Here is a 21,501-nt window from a genome sequence, read left to right as displayed (position 1 = left end):
CCGGATATTTTCAACTGGTTCAAAATAGAGCTGCCAGGTTGCTGATGGGGACGGAGCGTTATGTTCACATGATTCCAGTCCTCCGACAGCTTCACTGGCTTCCCATTGAAGTCAGGGCCAATTCAAGGTGTTGGTTATGACCTATAAAGCCCTAAACGGCTTGGGACCTGGTTACCTGAAGGAGCGCTTACATCCATATATGCCCGACCGCCCCTTGAGATCTGCGGGAGAGGCCCTTCTCCGGGAACCCTCCGTGAAAGGAATCAGGAGGGTAGGTACTCGGAGGAGGGCTTTCTCTGTGGTGGCGCCCAATCTATGGAATGTGCTCCCCAGAGAGGTCTGCCTGGCGCCGTCGTTATTTGTTTTTCGGCGCCAGGTGAAGACCTTTTTATTTAAATGTCATTTTAATTGTTAACAATATTTACTTATTTATCTGGCCAGGGCGACTTCTTTTCTTTTCTTTTATAACTTTTATTTTATAACTTCTTTTATATCGTTTATATTTTTTATTTATTTTATATTATTAATTTTAATTTTATATGGTTATTTTTATATTGTAGTGTATTTTATTGTGTTGTAAGCCGCCCCGAGGCTTCGGCAAGGGGCGGCATAGAAATGTTCTAATAATAATAATAAAAAGAAGAATGTACATTTGGGATCAAAACCATGTATGAAAATAGAAATGTTCAAAAGAAAAAGGACTGCAGTCTGAACTGAGCACAAGACAGAACAAGGTCGAGGTGGGAAGTGGAGAACCTCAAAGGAACTGGGTTTGGTTTGTGTGCAGGCACATAGGCTCGGGGCCAGCCGGTATTGGCTCAGGCCACCTCAGCTCTAAGTCATCTCAGATTTTGAGACCATCATAACTTCAGACTCAAACTTCTTTTTCTGCAGAATGGGAGGCCCTATTGAAGCTTGAAGCACAAGGGCCCTTTTCATACATACATGTATGCATGCATGCATACATGCATATGTGGACTTCTGGATCTTGGGTCCCTTAGCTACCTGGAGAAAAGAAAAAGGTGGGTGGATGAGGCTGTCAGGAATGGGGCAATCTTCCACACAACATGATTAGAAAGAATACCTCTTGTAAATGTGACTGCAAGCTTAGGAATATATGAGCCTTGTCCCAGAATGTGCTCCTATTTGAGCATTGCAAGTGGGGCATGTCCTGATCAAAACCACATCAAAATGAAACACTCATGCCCCTCAATTTATCATAATGAAATGCAGCTCATAAACTCACTGCAATGCAGAAGAGCTTGCCTGCTTAAGATTGTGGGTGGGAATGTGGTGGGGTCATTGCCAGTCAGACAGGCAGATTTGGCTTGAGAAGCAACAGAAGATGGGCAAGAGAGGAGAGAGAAGGGCAATCTTCCAATGAACAGGGATGGGAACGCAGGGCTGGAGAGGTCTCAAGCTCATTTCCTTGCTGTAAAAGGGGCCAAAAACATTCTGATGGTTTGGGAACTTGTGAAGAGCCTTACATAGCACGTTGGTGATTTTATATGTTTAAATTAGACCTGTGGGCAAATTCCTCACCCTATTTGTGGGCAGATTAATTGGGAGGAAGAGTTTGCTGGATTTCTCCAGGTGAAGGAAAGGTTATCCCTCAGTGGCTCAGGTAGTCATCAGTAAGGGCAGCAGCAAACCCTTTTTTTAATTCCCAAAGGAGTCCTCCCCTCCATTGCAGCAGCTGTAGAAGACTATTCCATTGTCCAGCCTCTTGTGTACTCTGTAACTCAGTTGCTAAGTATTTTGCAACTTAATAAACATGTGTGTTTAACCAGGTTCTCTAAATTACACCACTGTTTGCTCTGCTTCTTCCAGTTGTTTGATAATCCACCACAAACTAAATGATATGCTTTTGACTTTGAAGATCAATGTCAGAGAAAATTTGAGTCTAACTGACCTGGGTTCTTCCTTGCAGAAACCCACAAAACATCCGTCCGTTTGATTCCTTAGCTGAATGAGCAAGATGGGCACGGTTGGGACAAATTGTGGCAGGTAGGTGTGTCTCCAGCTGAACTAAAAGGTACCACTATGCTCTGAGGGAACATGTCCCTGAGCGCAAGTCATCCAAAAGCAGCCCATGAAAGGGAACTCAGATTCCCAACAGAATCTGTTTGTCTGATGTGGAAAGAGTTTGCTGGAAAAGATAAACCTTTGCTCTGATCACATTTCACAACCCTTGCTCCATTTTTCAAGGTTCTTTCGCTCCTACCTCACTCTGAGGGGTGCTTTCGTCCCTATTCCCTGCCCCAAGGGTTAGTATGACAATCTCCTGATCTGCCACAAGGTATTCTGCTTCTAAATTGGTGCCTGATGTGAGTAATAGACAGGATAAGGGCAAAGAAACTGAACATTAATCCAGAAAAGACAGAAGTGCTTTAGGGCAGTTAAAAGGCAGAACAGGGAATAGTGATTTAACACATGTTAACACATGATGACCAGGGTAATCGACATGATCGCTCCTAAGCGTCCTCTCCCACCTAGCAGAGCCCGCTCGGCACCATGGTATACACCTGAGTTGCGGGCAATGAAGCAGGCTGGGAGACGATTAGAGCGCAGGTGGAGGAAATCTCGGGACGAATCTGGCTGAACACACGCACTCATTATCGAGCCTATGCTGTGGCAGTGAGGGCAGCGAAGAGGCAGTTCTTCTCTGCTTCCATTGCTTCCTCACAGTGCTGTCCGGCGGAGCTTTTCCGAATAGTGCGAGGCCTAACACACGCTGACCAGGAAAATGACGTGGTCGCACCTGTGGCAGCCCACTGTGATGACTTTCCTCAGCACTTTAAGGAAAAAATCGCTCAGATTCGCCACGATCTGGACTCCACAGTTGGTACTGCTCCAGTACAGGAAGTGTCCAGCGCTCCGTCTGGTCCATCTTTAATGGATGAGTTTCAGTTATTGCGGCCTGATGATGTGGACAAGGTGCTTGGAATGGTACATCCAACCACCTGTCTTTTTGACCCTTGTCCTTCCTGGCTACTTAAGGAGGCCAGTTACAGGATTGGTCCCTGGGTCCAGGAGGTTATTAATGGCTCACTGAGGGAAGGCCGGGTCCCAGCCCCCTTGGAAGAAGCAGTGATCCAGCCTGCCTTGAAGAGGGCATCTCTGGACCCCGAGGTTGCCACCAACTTTAGACTGGTGGCCAATATTCTGTTTTTGGGTAAAGTGTTAGAGTGGGTGGTGGCAGGACAACTTCAGGCACCCTTGGATGAAACTGATTATCTGGACCCTGGCTGGAAGAGGCTGGCTGGGCTAGGAGTTGGTGGCACTGCTTTGCAGTGGTTCCACTCCTACCTGTCTGGCTGATTCCAGAAGGTGCTGCTGGGGGACTATGGCTCTGCACCATGGCAACTTGCCATGGAGTTCCGCAGGGTTCCATTTTGTCCCCCATGCTTTTTAACCTCTACATGAAACCACTGGGAGAGGTCATAAGGAAGTTTGGGCTGTGGAGTCATAAGTACACTGATGACACCCAGCTCTACCTTTCCTTTACATCTGCTCCAGGTGAGGTGGTGGCTGTACTGAACCACTAACTTACATGTATACATTCACATTCAGGTATTACTAAAAGGTAAATAAAAGTTAAATACAGTGAAAAGGAGAGCTATACTGACTCAGTCTGCCCTCCAAGATAGACTAATCCAAGCCCTCACACACAACACAAACTCTGTTGTTATGATGCTTTTTCTTTAAACCAAACAAGGAAAAGGCCACCCTTCAAATAAAGGATTGTCCTTTGTAAGGCAGGACACCTGGGCATCCTACAAAGAATGCTACCCTTCCCATCCCTGCTCTATTTTCTTGTAGTTTCACTACCTCTTAGTGGTGGCTATCTGGGCCACAGAAAAAGATTCTGTGAAGAGACCAAGTCATTGGTCCTTCTTGTTTATTCTTCTTAAATGCGAGCTCAAAAGCTGACAGCAACTTTATAAGGATGCTATGACCATTTCCACAAATTTTTACAATGCTCTTGATTTTGGGCTTCACTTGAAGGACAGAAGAAAAAATGCTTTATGGAAAGGGACAAAAAAATGGAAGCAAACAGAAGAATAGAAAATATTTTCTAAAACGTGATCCCTGAAATTTGACAAACAAATTTAGCACAGAAAACTTGGTGGGATGAAAGGCAAGTCTGGAATGTAAACACAGAAGGGTATCACCTTTTTAGAAAGGACAGGAAGGGAAAGAGAGGTGGGGGCGTGGCTTTATACATCAGGGAAGGGATAGGATGCAGTGAGATAGAAAGCAGCACAGATGGGGATTCGGTAAAGGCAGTCTGGGTGAAACTTAGGGGTTTTGACAGGGAAAGAGACCTGACAGTGGGGATATGTTATCGCCCTCCAGGTCAACTTGAGACCCTGGATGATGTCCTGACAGGCCAGATTCTAAGGATATCTCGGGGGAGAGACACAGTAATTATGGGAGATTTCAATCTCCTGGATATTACTTGGGAGACTCACTCGGTGACAGCCAGGTCACGTTGCTTCCTAGAAGCTATAGAGGGAGGGTTTTTCACACAGAGGGTCTGAGAGGCAACGAGGGGGGGAAACATCCTTGACTTGGTCTTGACCAATAGGGAGGAGCTGATAGATGAAGTACAGATTAGGGGAGCTCTGGATGCGAGTGATCACTCCATCCTTTGCTTTGAGATCAGGGGACTGGGGACATGCAGCAGGTCGAGCACTAGAAGCTGGGACTTCAAGAGGGCCAACTTTGGCCAACTGAAGGCCAGACTGGGGAAAGTCTCCTGGGATAGGTTACTGGGAGGTAAGCGAGTTGAGGAGGGGTGGATAGCACTCAAAAGGGAGGTTTTGGAGCCGCAAGCCTTGACGATACCTCTAGTCAGTAAGGTGGGGAAGCGGAGGAGAGTGCCGCCATGGATGCGAAAGGAGGTGGTTAGAGGGATTAGACGAAAGAGGAACCTCCGTAGGAAATGGGTGCTGGGGGAAATAGACAAAAGGGTATACCGGGAGGAGGAGGCCTGCTGCAGAAGGATTCTTCGCGAGGCTAAGGCTGATTACGAGCTGAGACTTGCCAAGAATATCAAGAACAACAAAAAGGGCTTCTTTCAGCATGTAAATAGGAAGAGGAAGGGAAGACAAGTGGTGGGACCACTAAATAAGGGGGAAGGAGATTTAGTGACTGATATGAGGGAACAGGCACAGATGCTAAATGACTATTTTGCCTCTGTGTTCTCCCCAAAGCAGGATGGGGGATATCCGCATGGGAGATTAGATGCGGCTGGGGACTTAGGGGCACAGATTAGAGTCACCCCCCTTGAAGTCGAGGGGCTCCTCAGGGCATTGGACATTACTAAGGTGCCAGGCCCTGACGGGTTACACCCGAGAGTACTTAGAGAGTTGGCAGGGGTTCTCTCACGCCCGCTGGCCTCCATTTTTGAGGCCTCATGGAGAACGGGTGAAGTTCCAGAGGACTAGAGGGTGGCATCAGTGGTCCCAATTTTCAAAAAGGGTAGTAGAAAGGACATGGGGAATTATAGACCTGTTAGCCTTACGTCCATTGTAGGAAAAACAATGGAAAGGCTCATAATAGAGAGAGATCTAGTGATGCTAGATAGGGAAGGGAGGCTGACAGCCACACAACACGGCTTCCGCAAAAACAGGTCCTGCCAGACAAACCTTGTGGAATTCTATGACAAGGTTTTGAGATGGCTGGATGGAGGGGATGCAGTGGATGTGGTATACCTGGATTTCAGCAAGGCCTTTGACAAAGTGCCCCATGAGATCCTGGTGGAGAAACTGAGGAGTTTTGGGATACACCAAAGCACTGTCCGGTGGATTAGGGCATGGTTGACTGACCAAAAGCAGAAGGTAACCATTGATGGGGAATCATCGGGATGGCAGCCAGTAACAAGCGGGGTCCCCTAGGGCTCTGTCCTGGGGTGGATCCTGTTTAATCTTTTCATTAACGACATGGAAGAAGGGGTGAACAGTCTGCTGATCAAATTCGCAGACGACACTAAAACTGGAGCAGTGGCCACAACTGAGGAGCAGGTACTCCAGATCCAAAAGGATCTGGACAGACTATGGAAGTGGGCAGGAGGCAACAGGATGGCGTTCAATGTGGGTAAGTGCAAGGTCTTGCACTTGGGGCATAGGAATAGCTGTCATAAGTACAGGTTAGGGGACAAGTGGCTGGAGAGCAGCACTTGTGAAAGGGACCTCGGGGTGCTGGTTGACTGCAGGCTAAACATGAGTCAGCAGTGTGATGCGGTGGTCAAGAGGGCAAACGCCACCCTTGGTTGCATAGCCAGAAGTGTGGCTTCTAGATCAGGAGAGGTATTACTACCACTCTACACGACTCTGGTGCGCCCGCAATTGGAGTATTGTGCTCAGTTTTGAGCCCCTCATTACAGAAAGGATATAGCCAGGTTGGAGTCAGTGCAGCGCAGGGCCACAAGGTTGGTGGCCGGTTTGCAGGGGATGGGGTATGATGCGAGACTGAGGGAACTGGGTCTCTTCAGCCTGGAGAAGAGGAGACTCAGAGGGGATATGTTGGCGACATGCAGGTATGTGAGGGGGTGTCACATGGAGATGGGTAGAGACCTGTTCTCCCCTGCAGAGCAAGGCAGGACACGCTCCAATGGAGCAAAGCTCAGGGAGCCAAGGTTCCATTTAGATGCCAGGAAGCGCTTCCTGACAGTCAGGACCCCGAGGGTGTGGAATGGGCTTCCACGAGAGGTCATTGAGGCCCCATCGGTGCGGGTGTTCAAGGATAGGCTGGACGTCCACATGGGGGGCATGTCGTGAGCGGAGCCGGCTGGTCCCAGAGGTCAGACTAGATGGCCCGGGAGGCCCCTTCTGACTCGCTGTTTCTATGTTTCTGTGTTTCTAAATAATTCAAGCTAGAGATACCCCATGCAGCATTCCAGAAACTGCAGATAACTTGCCTTCACTTGATTAGTGGTTTGAATGTTTAGATTTTATACTGTGATGGACTCCCTACTCAAAATGAGTATTTTCCATCTTTCGTCCCAAGGTGTTATTCCACTGCCTACGTCTAGGTCAGGCATGCTGTCTGGGGAAGGACTACAAGAATGTGGTAGAGGCATGGCGGAAAGGCCTTCATGCTTCATCTCTAGAATCTGCGTGGTGAACCAGGCCACCTGTGTTCCTTCTCACACCCCCTTCTCACACCTTCAAGAATGCACAGAGCATGGTTGGGATTATGCCCTCTAGCTAACCTCCTGGCAGCCGTGCATGAATGTGAGGGGCTGTACATGCATGCATGCAAACTCATACCTGGACCAGGGATCATTTTCTCCTGGGGGATCCTCATGTGTGTAGACCTGTATGTGTTCACAGCTCCTTCTCATGTGCAACACATGGGGACATAGGAAGCTGTCTTCCCTTGTATCAGCTGAGTGTTGGGGACACGGATTGGCAGGGGTTCTCCAGAACTTCTGGCAGGAGTTTTTCCAACCCTACCTAAGATGTAAAGGACTGAAGCTGCGACTTGCTGCAAGCACCACTGAACCTTGGTCCTTCCCCATGTGGCCGGTGGATGTGTTGACTTGTGAGCAGTAGGAATACTTGAGGGGATAATCCGAACATGCATTCATGCGGAGACTCATTCTGTGTCCTCTATCAGAATTCTTTGCTCCATATCTTATGATCTACCTCTCCAGCAATGGGCCATGCAAATGCACCAACGTGACCATGTGTCTTACTTTGCAAGTGCCAGTCCTCTGTTACAAGGCTATTAGAGGACGGTCCTTTTTAATTATTTTTAAAAACCACCCTCTCTTTGAAGGGCTGCCTGGGCCACATCTGGGCCACGTAAAGGCACAGAAACATCGGGATAAATGGGGCTCTGCAGATGCCCTTCAACAGCAAGCAGACTGGAAGGACACAACGTTGCGCACGGCATTTCTCTTCACATTTATGAGATGCATTATGTTTCTGTTTCAGGTATAGTTCTTACCTCTATGTCTGTATCATTAGATAAAAATCAACATAAGCAAATGTTATTTGACTATCCTATATCCTACACAGGCAGTAAGAAACAGAGAAGACAGATATCCAATTATTTGCGATTGAGTTTATCTTACCCATGATCATAAAATTCACATCTCTTTCAAAATTTGGGCTTGTCATGTGTTTGGTGATTAAAGTAAATGTATGACAGGCCTCTCAGTTAATGTTTAAATGGATAGTCCATATTCCTACTGAGGTTTCATTGGTATAAATAGCAGAGCATGAAACAGCATTGGCCTGCTGGAACACTGGAAGATTCTGTGCAAGTACTGTAAGTATTTGTGACTTCTCTTTTACTGTGTGTGTGTGTTACATGGCATACAATTTATTAGATACTGACACTTCATTTTTATGTGAGTATCTTTGCAACTGCCTACAACTTTAATAACAAATGCTTCCTATTACAAGAACAATAGCAATTAACTTATTGCGCTTAATTGTCTATGAAAATACATCTTAACTAGAGTGGTCCACAAATGATCTCCAAAATTCTCCAAAATTTTGTGGGCAAAGACATTTCATTCAATTTCTTCAGGCAAATGTGAACACAGAATCACAGAATTATGGAATAGTAGAGTTGGACGGGGCCAAGAAGGCCACTGAGTCCAGCTCGGGCAGGTTAAAACATCCCTGACAGATGGCTGTCCAACTGAGTGCCCCCTGGGTGGGAAAACCCATGGCCTCCTTCGGTTATTGGTTCCATTGTCATACTGCTCTAGTGGTCGGGGGTTCTTTCTGATGTCCGGCCAGAACCTGCCTTCCTGTACTTTTACTCCATTATTCCATGCCCTGCACTCTGGGATGATGGACAAGAGATCCCGGCTTCCTCTCTGTGATAGCCTTTCAAGTACTTGTAAAGTGCTATCACATCCCCGCCCCCCCCCACCACAGTCTTCTCTTCTCAAGTCGGAACATGCCCAGTTCTCCCAAATGCTCCTCACAGGGCTTTGTGCCCATTCCCTGGATCACCCTTTTCTCCCTCCTCTGAACCCTTCCTAGTTTGTCTGCATCTTTTAAACTGTGGTGCCCAGAACTGGACACAGCACTCCAGAGGAGGTCTGACTAGTGCAGAGTATAAAGGAAGGAGTACTTCACGGGCTGCGGTAGTGATATTTTCATTAATGAACCCTAAAATAGCATTTGCCTTTTTTGCAGCCGCATCACATTGTTGGCCCATATTCGGCTTGTGACCTACAACCATCCCAAGGCCATTCTCACTCATAGGATTGCTGAGCCAAGTATCCCCCATCTTGTAACTGCACATTCGATTCCCTTTTCCTAGCAGCAGAGCTTGGGCATTCGCCCCCACTGAATTGCATTCTCGTACCCTAATTGATCTCCGAGGGCTCAGCGATCCGCTGGCAGGGGCTTTGTTTCTTGCACGGTCACTGCAAGTGGCAGCAGCGTTCCGTGTTCTCGGGGCGCCATTTCCCACTTCGCTCCAGGACTTCATGTTGAGGGAGAGGGAAAGTGGCCACTACCCAAAATTGTGACGAAAATTAGAAAATTCTGCATGCTGCTTTTTTAAAAATTATGGAACAATTCTGAGAAAACTGTCAAATAGTCACTTTTCAGAGTTCAGCACCTCTCGGGTCTTCCATCAGTAACATTTCTGACCCATGAGGGTGAATTCTCTCTAATGCAGATGTTTATAGTACCATTATGTCTCCAAGTACATTTGTTTCAATAAGACGCTTCATCTATTTTATTTGCATTGGAGTGAAGGAAAAGTCCCATTCATGCCAATGAAAACTTCCCCTTCAAAGCAAAAAGGAACTACAGGGCCCCATCAAAATCAGGAATGCTCTAAGAAGGTAACCTGTTTCCCGAGGAGCAAAATATTCTGTCCACTGAACTAAAAAAGCCTTTTCTGTGAGGAAGGGGCCTGCAGAAGTTCCCACCCTAGTTCTGGAGAGGAGAAGGCCAGTACTTCTTGCAGCCTCGAGAAAGCAATGCCCCTGTGGACTTACAAATAATGGAAAACAATAGAATGCAGTCAGTATTTAGCTCACCGGTTACTGCCAAGGGGCTTGGAGCAGCCCTGACTGGGATTGCCAAAACATGTCAAACAGGAGGCCTTCCTTTGGTCTTTGTTAACTCCAGTTCTTATTCGATGCAATAGGAGAAGTAGTGCAGCATGGGTCTGTTCCCCAGTTCCCGGAGTCTAAGCACTGTAAGAGCTGCATCTTCAGCCTCCCCCCCCACCACCTCATGTTACTTTTCCTGACCGCCCTCCTCCTTTTCTGGAACATCCAAGGTTTTTAGTGGCTGTCGACCAGCCACAGCCCCTTCGGCCTCATTCTCCCTTTCCGAGCCAGTTTGCAGCTGCAATAAGGGTCTGAACTGGTCTCACTACATGGCAAGTCGCCCTGGGAAGCGGTGATGGCCACCAGTCTGGATGGCTTTAAAAGGGGATTGGACAGATTCATGAGGGAGGAGGCTATCCGTGGCTACTAGCCTTGCTGGTTATATGGTCCCTCCTTGACCAGAGGTGGCCTGCCCGCACACACCCGTTGCTGAGGAGCTGGGCAGGCAGAGCCCTTGCCCCCATCCGGCTTGAGGGATCCCATGGGCAGCTGCTTTGCCACCGTGTGTGCTGAGTGCTGGGCCAGAAGGACCTCTGGGCTGAGCCAGCAGGGCTCTTCTTCTGTTCTTCCATCCACCAAATAGTGAGCGCCAGAGCGCCAGAGTGGTGTCGTGGTTAAGAAGAGGGTGGGACTGGGACTCAGGCAAACTGGGTTCTAGTCCCCTCTCAGCATATTGGGTGACTTGGGCCAGTCACAGACTCTCAGCCCAACCTACCTCACAGGGTTCTTGCTGTGAGGGTAAGCTGGAGAAGAGGAGGAGAATTATGCAAACAACCCTGAGTTCAGTGGAAGAGACAAGTCAGGATATAAATATAACAATATAATAAAATAATAAATTGGGCAGGCCGCTATTAGCCTGACTCTGCTGGAGGAAATCCTCACTCTTCCTATACGCCTAGTAGCCTAGTAGAACCCCTGTGTCTGGGTTCCCAGGGGCATGACAATGACAGTGGCATGGACAGCAGGGACAAAAGCAGTCAACAATTGGCCGTGCTGGGTGATACAGGCCTGCATTTGGCCCACCTCTATTTTAGGAAAAGGTCCCAAGTGGCTATAATTCTTGACGTACAGATGGGGAAAGAGATTGAAAAGGAGTGCCTTCTGCCTAGCCATAAATGGTTAAACCTAATTCTAGATCCTGGGTTCTGTCAATGTATGTGATGGTGCTTCACAAGTATGCCTTGCCTAAAGGAGTGAGATGCACTAGACCAGGGATGGCTGCATAGCGCATAAGTACATACATGACCAGTATGTAAGCATGCATGGCAGATGCGTGCAAACCATGGGATTCATATCTGTACATTTGGTGGACTAATCCCATGTTACAGTTTTCCTGATTGCACTTTGAGAATGTCTCTTCTAGGGTTGCTTCCTTTCATGTTGGCCTGCAGCAGCAAAGATGCCCAGAAGACCTTGAGTAGGAACCAAACTTGGAGTCCTGCATTAAGCAGGGGATGGGACTGGATGACCTCTGGCCCATTCCAACACCACACTTCTATGAACTCATAGAAAAATAGAAGCAGAGCAAGTCAGGAGGGGCCTCCCGGGCCATCTAGTCTGACCTCCGGCACCAGCCGGCTCCGCTCACGACATGCCCACCATGTGGACGTCCAGCCTATCCTTAAACACCTGCACCGATGGGGCCTCAATGACCTCTCGCGGAAGCCCATTCCACACCCTCGGGGTCCTAACTGTCAGGAAATGCTTCCTGGCATCCAACTGGAACCTTGGCTCCCTGAGCTTTGCTCTGTTGGAGACCGTCCTGCCTTCCTCTGCAGGGGAGAACAGGTCTCTACCCATCTCCATGTGACACTCCCTCACATACCTGTATGTCGCCAACAGCTCCCCTCTGAGTCTCCTCTTCTCCAGGCTGAAGAGACCCAGTTCCCTCAGTATCACCTCATGCGGCATCCCCTGCAAACCATCCACCAACCTTGTGGCCCTACGCTGCACTGACTCTAACCTGGCTATATCCTTTCTGTAATGAGGGGCTCAAAACTGAGCACAATACTCCAGTTGCGGGTGCACCAGAGTCGTGTAGAGTGGTAGTAATACCTCTCTTGATCTAGGAGCCACACTTCTGGCTATGCAACCAAGGGTGGCGTTCGCCCTCTTGACCACCGCATCACACTGCTGACTCATGTTTAGCCTGCAGTCAACCAGCACCCCAAGGTCCCTTTCACAAGTGCTGCTCTCCAGCCACTTGTCCCCTAACCTGTACTTATGACAGCTATTCCTATGCCCCAAGTGCAAGACCTTGCACTTACCCACATTGAACGCCATCCTGTTGTCTCCTGCCCACTTCCATAGTCTGTCCAGATCCTTTTGGATCTGGAGTACCTGCTCCTCAGTTGTGGCCACTGCTCCAGTTTTAGTGTCGTCTGCGAATTTGATCAGCAGACTGTTCACCCCTTCTTCCATGTTGTTAATGAAAAGATTAAACAGGATTGGCCCCAGGACAGACCCGTGGGGGACCCCGCTTGTCACTGGCCGCCATCCTGATGATTCCCCACCAATGGTTACCTTCTGCTTCGGTCAGTCAACCATGCCCTAATCCACCGGACAGTGCTTTGGTGTATCCCAAAACTCCTCAGTTTCTCCACCAGGATCTCATGGGGCACTTTGTCAAAGGCCTTGCTGAAATCCAGGTATACCACATCCACTGCATCCCCTCCATCCAGCCATCTCAAAACCTTGTCATAGAATTCCACAAGGTTTGTCTGGCAGGACCTGTTTTTGCGGAAGCCGTGTTGTGTGGCTGTCAGCCTCCCTTCCCTATCTAGCATCACTAGATCTCTCTCTATTATGAGCCTTTCCATTGTTTTTCCTACAATGGATGTAAGGCTAACAGGTCTATAATTCCCCATGTCCTTTCTACTACCCTTTTTGAAAATTGGGACTACTGATGCCACCCTCCAGTCCTCTGGAACTTCACCCGTTCTCCATGAGGCCTCAAAAATGGAGGCCAGCGGGCGTGAGAGAACCCCTGCCAACTCTCTAAGTACTCTCGGGTGTAACCCGTCAGGGCCTGGCACCTTAGTAATGTCCAATGCCCTGAGGAGCCCCTCGACTTCGAGGGGGGTGACTCTAATCTGTGCCCCTAAGTCCCCAGCCTCATCTAATCTATGTGGATATCCCCCTGCTCTGGGGAAAACACAGAGGCAAAATAGTCATTTGGCATCTGTGCCTGTTCCCTCATATCAGTCACTGGATCTCCTTCCTCCTTATTTAGTGGTCCCACCACTTGTCTCCCCTTCCTCTTCCTATTTACATGCTGAAAGAAGCCCTTTTTGTTGCTCTGGATATTCTTGGCAAGTCTCAGCTCGTAATCAGCCTTAGCCTTGCGAAGAATCCTTCTGCAATGGGCCTCCTCCTCCCGGTATACCCTTTTGTCTATTTGCCCCAGTACCCATTTCCTCATGGAAACTCATGGAACTATTGTTATAGTTGTGAACCTCACAGCAAGTTTAACTCTTTCTCATTCTCTTTCCTTTACTTCACAGAACAATTGACAAGAAGAATGAACTCTGCCATCTTTCTGTGCCTGGTCTTGGTTGGCCTTTGCAGTGTCACTCATGGGCATCATGTTCCTGTTGAACTCAATAGCACCGCTGCGCCGGCTCTGAAGCTATCTCCTGCCAATACTCACTTTGGTCTTGAATTGCTAAGGCAGATATCTTCAGCATCGCCAAGCAAGAATGTGATCTTCTCACCCATCTGTATCTCCAGTGCTATGGCACTTCTAGTAATGGGAACAAACTCCGATTCCCGGACACAGATTCTAGACACCCTTGGTTTTAACATGACAGATATCCAGGAGAAGGAGATCCATGATGGATTTCATAACCTCTTTGCTTTGTTGACCCACCCAGATAACCTGTTCCACCTTGACATAGGAGAGGCTCTGTTTGTAAAAGAAAGCCTACAGCTCTTGCAGAAGTTTTTGGATGATGTCCACGCCTACTATGATACAGAAATCTTAACTTCAAATTTCCAGGAACCAGCAGAAGCTGAGAAACAGATCAATAGTTATGTAGAGAAGAAGACCCAAGGGAAAATCACAAACTTGGTCAAGGGCCTTAGCCCAGAAACTGCACTGGTTCTAGTTAACTACATTATTTTTGGTGGTAAGCTATCAGGGACTGCGGGTGGGTACAGACAAGAGGTGCAAAGAAGCGAACTGAAGCAAAACAATCCATTCTTCTGCCTCGTGCACCTCATGAAGCTGAGGTGGGATTGTCCACAAACGTCGAGTCCAGCCCAGGTGTGTCGTGCACGCCTGCATAGCACCAGCGCCCCTGAAGCCAGCCCAAAGCCTGGCATGGCTGCTTCGGCTGACTTCCTAGTGACCCATCCAGTCCTCGCTGCCGATGCTACAAAAGTAATATGATGTCTGAATAGTGAATTATGGCCTAACTCCCCCCCACCCCCCACCCTAGCATTTCTATTTCTTCTTGCTTTCTTTCCTCTAAAAGCATTGGATCTGGAACGGAGTCATAATGCATGGGAAAGGACTTCATCCCCACATCATTATAGGAATATTCATATGTTTTGTCCTGTGGAACAGCAGTCACAAAACATAGTGCCAAAGCGAGCATGAAAACTGGACAAGGGGAAACAATTAACCCCCACTTCCTGACCCCTGTTGGCCAGCTCTAGGGCTCCAGTCAAGTGTTCTTTCCCCAGCTGCCCAGCAGCATGTTCAGGCATGGAATTGTTACGTCAGATTCAGCGACCAGGGCGTAACAGCCTTTGGGCATGGGACGGGGGACTGTTTCTACACATGGATGGCCTTTCTGTGTTTGGTGATCACCAGGAGATTCCCGTTGAAGGGCTCCTAGCACAACCAGTCAGAAGGCATAGCATAGCTACTTTTCCTTAATGGGTTTCCCACAGAAAAGAAAAAGGTACAGAACACAGTGGGGAAAACAGGACTAGTACAAATGGAAGACAGTGTGATTTTCCCGTACATAAAATGCCATGACCAACACAAGAGACCTTCTCTGGAAACACTTTTTTAAAGTGAACTGCTGAGAATGCTTAGAACAGAACTAAAGGGTCTGAATAGATATAATGCAAACTTTATTTCATTTTTTGTGGGGTGGGGGAGTGGAAAACAGAACCAGAGCAGTTTCTCTGACATAAGTGTGCTGCTGCTGCTGCTGTGTTCAGATAAACCAGTACCCAAGACAGGGACCAGAGAAGCAGTCCAAACTGTTGTCACACTGCAATATGGGTTCCCCTCCATGAGGCATTCATTGCATGCATGTGTTCCCTTACTCACAGAAGTTTTCAGGGCCTTTTCATAATGCTGTCATTCTTCTGTGCCTCTTCTGCATTTTCCAGCCGTTTCCCTGGGCTTTTTGAATAAAGAAAGTACAGTAATAAATTTCAACCTGGAACAAACAGGAATGGAAGCTTCGTGTCAAGTACTGCAGCTACAACGCACTGCCACTTAGTGTTAGTTAACAGAATATACAGAAAGGCTGAGCACTACAAGCCCCAGGAGAAACCCTTGTGTTTCTCCCTGTAGTGAAAGCAGAAGAAGCCTCAGTAAAGCTGCAGGTTAAACCCACCCCCTGCCCCAATCTAGGGAACCGCTAGACTTCCCAGTGACTCCCCTGGCTCAAGTACTACTAGCTCATGAGTACAATCTGAAAAACAAATGGGCAGATCTGAGGGGCATCTCCTGATTTCACATCAATCTTTTTCTTTTTAAGGTTGAACATACAGTATAATGCTTCACAGATATGACTGTGTGCCTCTTCTTTTTCTCATTTAGGTGCCTGGAAGAAACCTTTTGATTCAAAATTTACAACAGAAAAGGACTTCATTCTGGCTGATGGAACCAAGGTCAAAGTCCCCATGATGGCCGGGTCGGGGTGGTTCCACTACCTCTTTGATGAGGAGCTTTCCTGCACAGTGTTACAGCTGGACTACAATGGTAGTGCCATTGCATATTTTGTCTTGCCGGATGCTGGAAAAATGGAGCAGTTAGAGAAGGCACTTTCCATGGATATTCTCGTCAAATGGGCGCAACGCATTCAGCGGTAATGCTTGTACTACTATTTCTACATTTTGCAAGATGTTTGTGGGCAACGAGTTGCAAACCTGTAGTGCCTGGTTTGGATTTGCCATTATCCACACCAAGTGGCCTAATTCTGCAAATGTTTTTCAACATAAAATTTCACAGTATCTGGGATGCACAAGGGCTTAGAAAAATTGTCTTCATACAGTCTCTGCTATTCTAAACAAACTTACTAGGAAATAAATTTCTAATACATTGATTCTTACCTCTGAGAATTAAACTAGTCCTACTGCCATGCACAGAATTGCTAATTTGAGTAATGGGAAGGAAAACTTCTACTGGCAAGCAATGAAAAGTCCAGGTGTGAGATGTGGACCAGGGCCATATTGTGGGGAGATTATCTCCATACAATTTAGTCCTCCAAAGTTCCAATCCAGATTGTTCCCCATGCAGGCTCTTCAGCCATTAAAATCATTCACCCAATGGTTAATTGAATGACATCACACCTAGTTCATCCACTCCAAATCCTTAAATTAATTTATCAGTTCTCATAAACATTTATAAGGTTTTCAGATAAAAGAATATGAGTGCCTTGGTGTTTGTCAAACACATTTATAATATAATTGCACACCAATTTGAAATGGTGCAATAAAAATGCAATCTTTGGACATTTTACTTCAGACATTTGATTTCTCTTGATTTTTCAAAGGTAAAAATAAAAAGGTAAGTATCAGTTTGGTTCCAGTAGTGTCTAAAATGAGGAAGGACATCAAACTGACATCCACAAGCAGATTTATGGTAGGAGAGAGATCCCATGCATGTATTGTATGGATAGCAGTTAAATGACCCTTGGAGTCATTTTTCATGCTAGTCAATTGGACTGCTGGATTTTATTTTAGCACCAAGTTTTGCGGTCATCAAACTGTGCTGAGAATCATATCAAATCCTAGTGAATCCATGAGATCTTGCTTTCAATCTCACCCTTTTTTAAAAAACCGCTGACGTACTTCCCTGTATCTCTGTGTTTCTTAAGTAAAACAGCACAGGTGTTCCTTCCAAAGTTCAACATTTCATCCAGCTATGAGCTGAAGGAGATCCTCAGCAAAATGGGTATTACGGATATCTTCACGGATCGGGCTGATCTGTCTGGAATCACTGGGCAACCTTTGAAGGTGACAAAGGTAAGTCTAAAACAATGATTTATTCATCGGAATTCCCTTTGAGCTGGATATTGATGCCACGGCAGCATGATATTCTGGTGCACTGAATTAACTGTATATTACTCTCTTAAATATACTCCCATCTCCAATTCCCCCCACCATAGTCTCTAATCTCCCAGACTCAAGGAAATCCTGCACAGGACTGCATTAGAAGCCATTCAAGGTTGCAGACACAACTTCCATTATCAAAGGTTGCATACCTGCATGGACAAGTTGCTGAAGAACTTGGGCAGGTGGGGGTCTTGCACCCATCCTGCTTGAGGGATGCTGTGGCCAGCAGGTTTGCCATCATGGGAAGGGAGTTCTGGGATGGATGAACCATTAGTCTGAGACAGCAGAATATAAGGTTCTTATATTCTGAACCTTGTGAGGCATCTACTTTCATCAATCAAGGTTCAACTAATGCTTCCAATTATTACACATAATATAAATTTTATTTATTTACTTATTTAAAACATTTATATGCCGCCCCCATTGCAACAAAGCCTCGGGGCAGCTCACGACATACCACTCTTTCACTCAAAGCATTACCCCAACAGCACCATAGACTAGACTAGACTAGTGGCAGTTCTACCTGCTTTGCAACAATTCCCTACCTAAAAAATTGAACTGCACTGGAGATTCAGGTAAGAATGGACATAACTACATTTCACTTCCTGGAACATTCACATTATTTAAAGCATATTTTATTTTACCGACTTTCTATCCAGAATATTTTTTATTTTTAAAAGCAATCCATACAGTAATCTGTGTGCATGAAAACTGCTGCATATTCTTGTACATTATTTTCCCTAAAATGCATTATTTTCTGCAAGCCCCTTTTCCTAATATATGTGTGTACTAATGTGTATATGTTTACATGGAATTTTCCTAATTTAAGCACTTTTTATCAGAGAGTGGCATCACAAACACTGAAGAATACTTGTGGAATTGTGAATATGTGAACCAAATCACTTTTGACTCAGTCTTCACTACTGCATAACATTCTTTGTGGGTTTCTTTGTGAGTTGATGATACCCAATCAAATAGTTCCCATTATCTCCCTTAGAAGATCCCCAAAGAACACAAGGGGCTTCTTCTACCCAGGCTGCAGAGAAGGAGAAAACTAACATCTTGATAACCTTGAAGGGGGATGCACTGAACATCTGGCTTTTTCAGACAGGTTTCTTTTGAAGCAGCCTGCCACTCTAAGCTTTTTCCCATCCACAGAGGTCAACAAGAGAAAAGGATATAGAAAAGCTCTGATGCATTTGGAGCACTGAGAAGACTTATTTTTTCAAGTTCTTATTATTTTAAACAATTAATCATTCAAAAGACATTGGACATACTGGGTTATTATCTTATTCTCTCTACAGTTAATATATATTTCAGTCCTAAGTATAATCCCACTTCTCTAGCCATTGATTAAAGAAGTCACAAGATTGGTAAAAATACATTTCTTCTTCCTCCTTGAGAGACAATCTGTCCATTTCTAGCATTGAGCAGACTTTTTGAAGGCAGCTTATAGAAAACAGCAACCATCCCATCCTTCAAAGTTTGGGAAAACCAAAGGTGGTGTCACCTGTAAGGCAGGCCCATTCCAGAATAGCAACCAACCTCGTTGGTCTGTACTACCACATTCAGGGAAGGGCAAGAGGTCTGTCTGAATCTAGAAATCCATCAGATTCCCTGGACTTGGCTCCCTGGACTCCAGCCTACTTTCCTGAAGCAGTGAGCCCAACTTCCTGGGGAGCACGCCAAGCGTCTGTGCAGGTGCCCACCAAGAAGCAAGCCTGAACAAACACCAAGCAAGCAGGGTCCCCCTTCCACGCACAGGACTTGCGGCCTTTGTTGTGTTGCCCACGCTGCAGAAGAAGAAGGTTGCTGGCTGTGACTTTTGCGAGCAATTGCCTGCTCCCTCTCAGGTCTGTTCACTTCCTGAGCAAGGGATGAGCACAAGAAGAAATGCAATGAGCAGAAGAGGGCCCAAATTACAGGAAGGATTGTCACAACCCTACTTTAGGGCAGGGGTGTTGAAGTGCAGGCTTCCAGCCAAGTCAAGCCCACCTGGGCTCCCAGTCTGGCATACTGGGCTCCCCCTGATGGCTACCCCCAACTGCCAACCATCTGGTGGTTTTCTCAGCCTTTGAAGCCCCTCTCATTCCAAAAGGCTGAAATGTCTCTCCTAAGGGTTAGTTACTGGCAGCAAGGCCTCCAAGCTAAAATAGCTGTGATGGGGGCAGAGTTGCCACTTTGCTCTTGTCCCTTGCCTTTGCCCCCTCCACTCGTGCCTTCTTCTCTGCCTCCCATGGGATCGCAGTGCCCAGTTGGCCGAAACTGATTTTCTTCCTGGGCAAGAAAGGTTCTACATCTCCTCCTCAAGGGGTTCTGATTTAGGTGGTGCCCATCTTTCTTTGCCAAAAGATCCCTTTGAAAAAAATAAATAGCCTGCTGAAGAATTCCTTGTTTTCCCAGGTTTTGATAGGAGCATTGCAGTCATTAACTATTAAATGAGGAACTTGTGATGTAGGGCGTTTGGCAGAAAAGGATGGTGGGATGTGGCTGGCCCCTGCTGCTTCTGAGATTATCTGAGGGGAAAGACAGTGGCTCTGACTGAATTCCGCTTTATTTACACTGGTTGAGGGGTCTCTGGGCAAAATGTCCTTTGCTGAGTCTCCTCTTTCACTGATGGAGCCACTAAGGCTTACCCTGTACTGGTGGCAAGACCAGCATTCCATGGGTGGGACAGATCTCCCATTTGAATTGCCCACAATGCTCTGCACTCTTCACACAGTATCATGCCAGGCACCATCACATATTTATACAGAGGCCAAAACAGATATGAGGGATTGAAAGAGCTGAATATGAAAAGAAGTTCAGCCAAAGATTCAGACATTTGGATGTTATTTTCAAAATTATCCTCCTTAGCTGCAGCCAAGTCAAATACCTACCAAACATCCCACCTGAGCTGCCCTGGCTGCTGTAGCCTCCCTTACCTGTTTCTTTCTCACAGTGCCCACAGGACCACGTGTATGATTAGCCATGAAGTGACTGAGTCTCTGGCCAAAACCACATGGCTTGCCAGAGCTGATGGCCAAGAGGGCAGTGAAGACAGTCCTGCCAGTTACAAAGGAGCTGAGCTCAGCTAAACCTTGGGGTATCCGTTCTCCCCCCAGACTCTGACCCTTTGCTTTGTTTCTTCACAGATATCCCATAGGGCTGTGGTGACTGTTGATGAGAGTGGTACTGAGGCGGCAGCTGCTGGTGCTATAGAAATGATACCTATGTCTATTCCTCCAACCCTTTCTTTCCACCATGAGTTTCTGTTCCTAATTATGCATCCAGACACCAGGAGTTTGCTCTTTATTGGCAAAATGGTCAACCCAGAAAATGAGGCATAAGCAGCAAAGTACCGGGAATTCTGAATGAAGCACTAGAAAAAAGTTCCTTTGTAACCTGAATTTAATTCTGCCTTTTTTCTCCCTGCAAAAGCAGCACAGAATGAGATGGCGGTGGTGCCAGGGATAGGAAAATAGAAATAGCTGCGGAACCTCGGTTGCCACTGGCTTTCCATGCCCCCTTCAAAGCATGGGCAGTAATCTGTTTTCATTCTCCTGAAACAAATAAGAGGTCAAAAGAAATCTGCAAGTATGCAAAAATCTGCAAAAATAGTTCCATGATAAAAACTGCAAGGTTTGCCGTCAAATTACCTATGGTTTCAGTAGTGCTCTTTGCTATTTTTCCAAGAGAGAAAAGTTTTGACTACAAAAATTCAGTGGGAAATTTGGCTTACTAATTCAAAAATGTATAATTCAATGTACTACTAAAATGATCACAGAAGGATAAAACGTAAAACTTGCCTTAATAATTAAGATTTGAGCTCACATCAGTTCCAGCCACCATGACTCATGGTCAGGGATGATGGGGGTTGTGATCCAAATATCTGGAGGGAAATTAGGTTGGAGAAGGCTGATTTACTATATACAAAGAGATAATTTCAGATAGCTCCAGTTAGTTCTAATTGGCAGTCTTGTTATACATTTGCATATCCAATAGTAAATATATAAGCCATATTATTTGGCTTATATATTTGGGAGAGCCAGTGTAGTGTAGTGGTGAAGAGCGTGGGACTGGGACTCAGACGATCTGGGTTCTAGTCCCCGCTCAGCCATGGA

The 21,501-nt window shown here is 46.5% G+C and overlaps 1 protein-coding gene across 1 annotated transcript; it reads left to right on the top strand.

Annotated features, from left to right (window-relative positions):
- The first annotated feature begins 8,221 nt into the window (after positions 1 to 8,221).
- LOC123026773 (alpha-1-antitrypsin-like) lies at positions 8,222 to 21,194 on the top strand. The gene is made up of 5 exons (XM_044436774.1): positions 8,222 to 8,283; positions 13,603 to 14,226; positions 15,882 to 16,149; positions 17,161 to 17,308; positions 20,533 to 21,194. The coding sequence occupies exons 2-5, from the start codon at positions 13,620 to 13,622 to the stop codon at positions 20,725 to 20,727; spliced, it is 1,218 nt and encodes a 405-aa protein (XP_044292709.1). The 5' UTR covers positions 8,222 to 8,283; positions 13,603 to 13,619; the 3' UTR covers positions 20,728 to 21,194.
- The last annotated feature ends 307 nt before the right edge of the window (positions 21,195 to 21,501 follow it).

Source organism: Varanus komodoensis, unplaced genomic scaffold (genome assembly GCF_004798865.1).
Source record: "Varanus komodoensis strain SLA01 unplaced genomic scaffold, ASM479886v1 scaffold3, whole genome shotgun sequence".
Lineage (NCBI taxonomy): Eukaryota > Metazoa > Chordata > Lepidosauria > Squamata > Varanidae > Varanus > Varanus komodoensis.
The sequence above is the reverse complement of the archived record's forward strand: the minus strand, read 5'-3'. Positions and strand labels throughout refer to the sequence as shown.

What these genes read in the sequence shown, in the direction of transcription:
- LOC123026773 (XM_044436774.1), top strand. Translation starts at nt 13,620, where the DNA reads ATGAACTCTGCCATCTTTCTGTGCCTGGTCTTGGTTGGCCTTTGCAGT. An exon ending in TGGGCGCAACGCATTCAGCG is followed by an intron (nt 16,150 to 17,160) that starts GTAATGCTTGTA and finishes GTGTTTCTTAAG; the next exon opens with TAAAACAGCACAGGTGTTCC. An exon ending in AACCTTTGAAGGTGACAAAG is followed by an intron (nt 17,309 to 20,532) that starts GTAAGTCTAAAA and finishes GTTTCTTCACAG; the next exon opens with ATATCCCATAGGGCTGTGGT.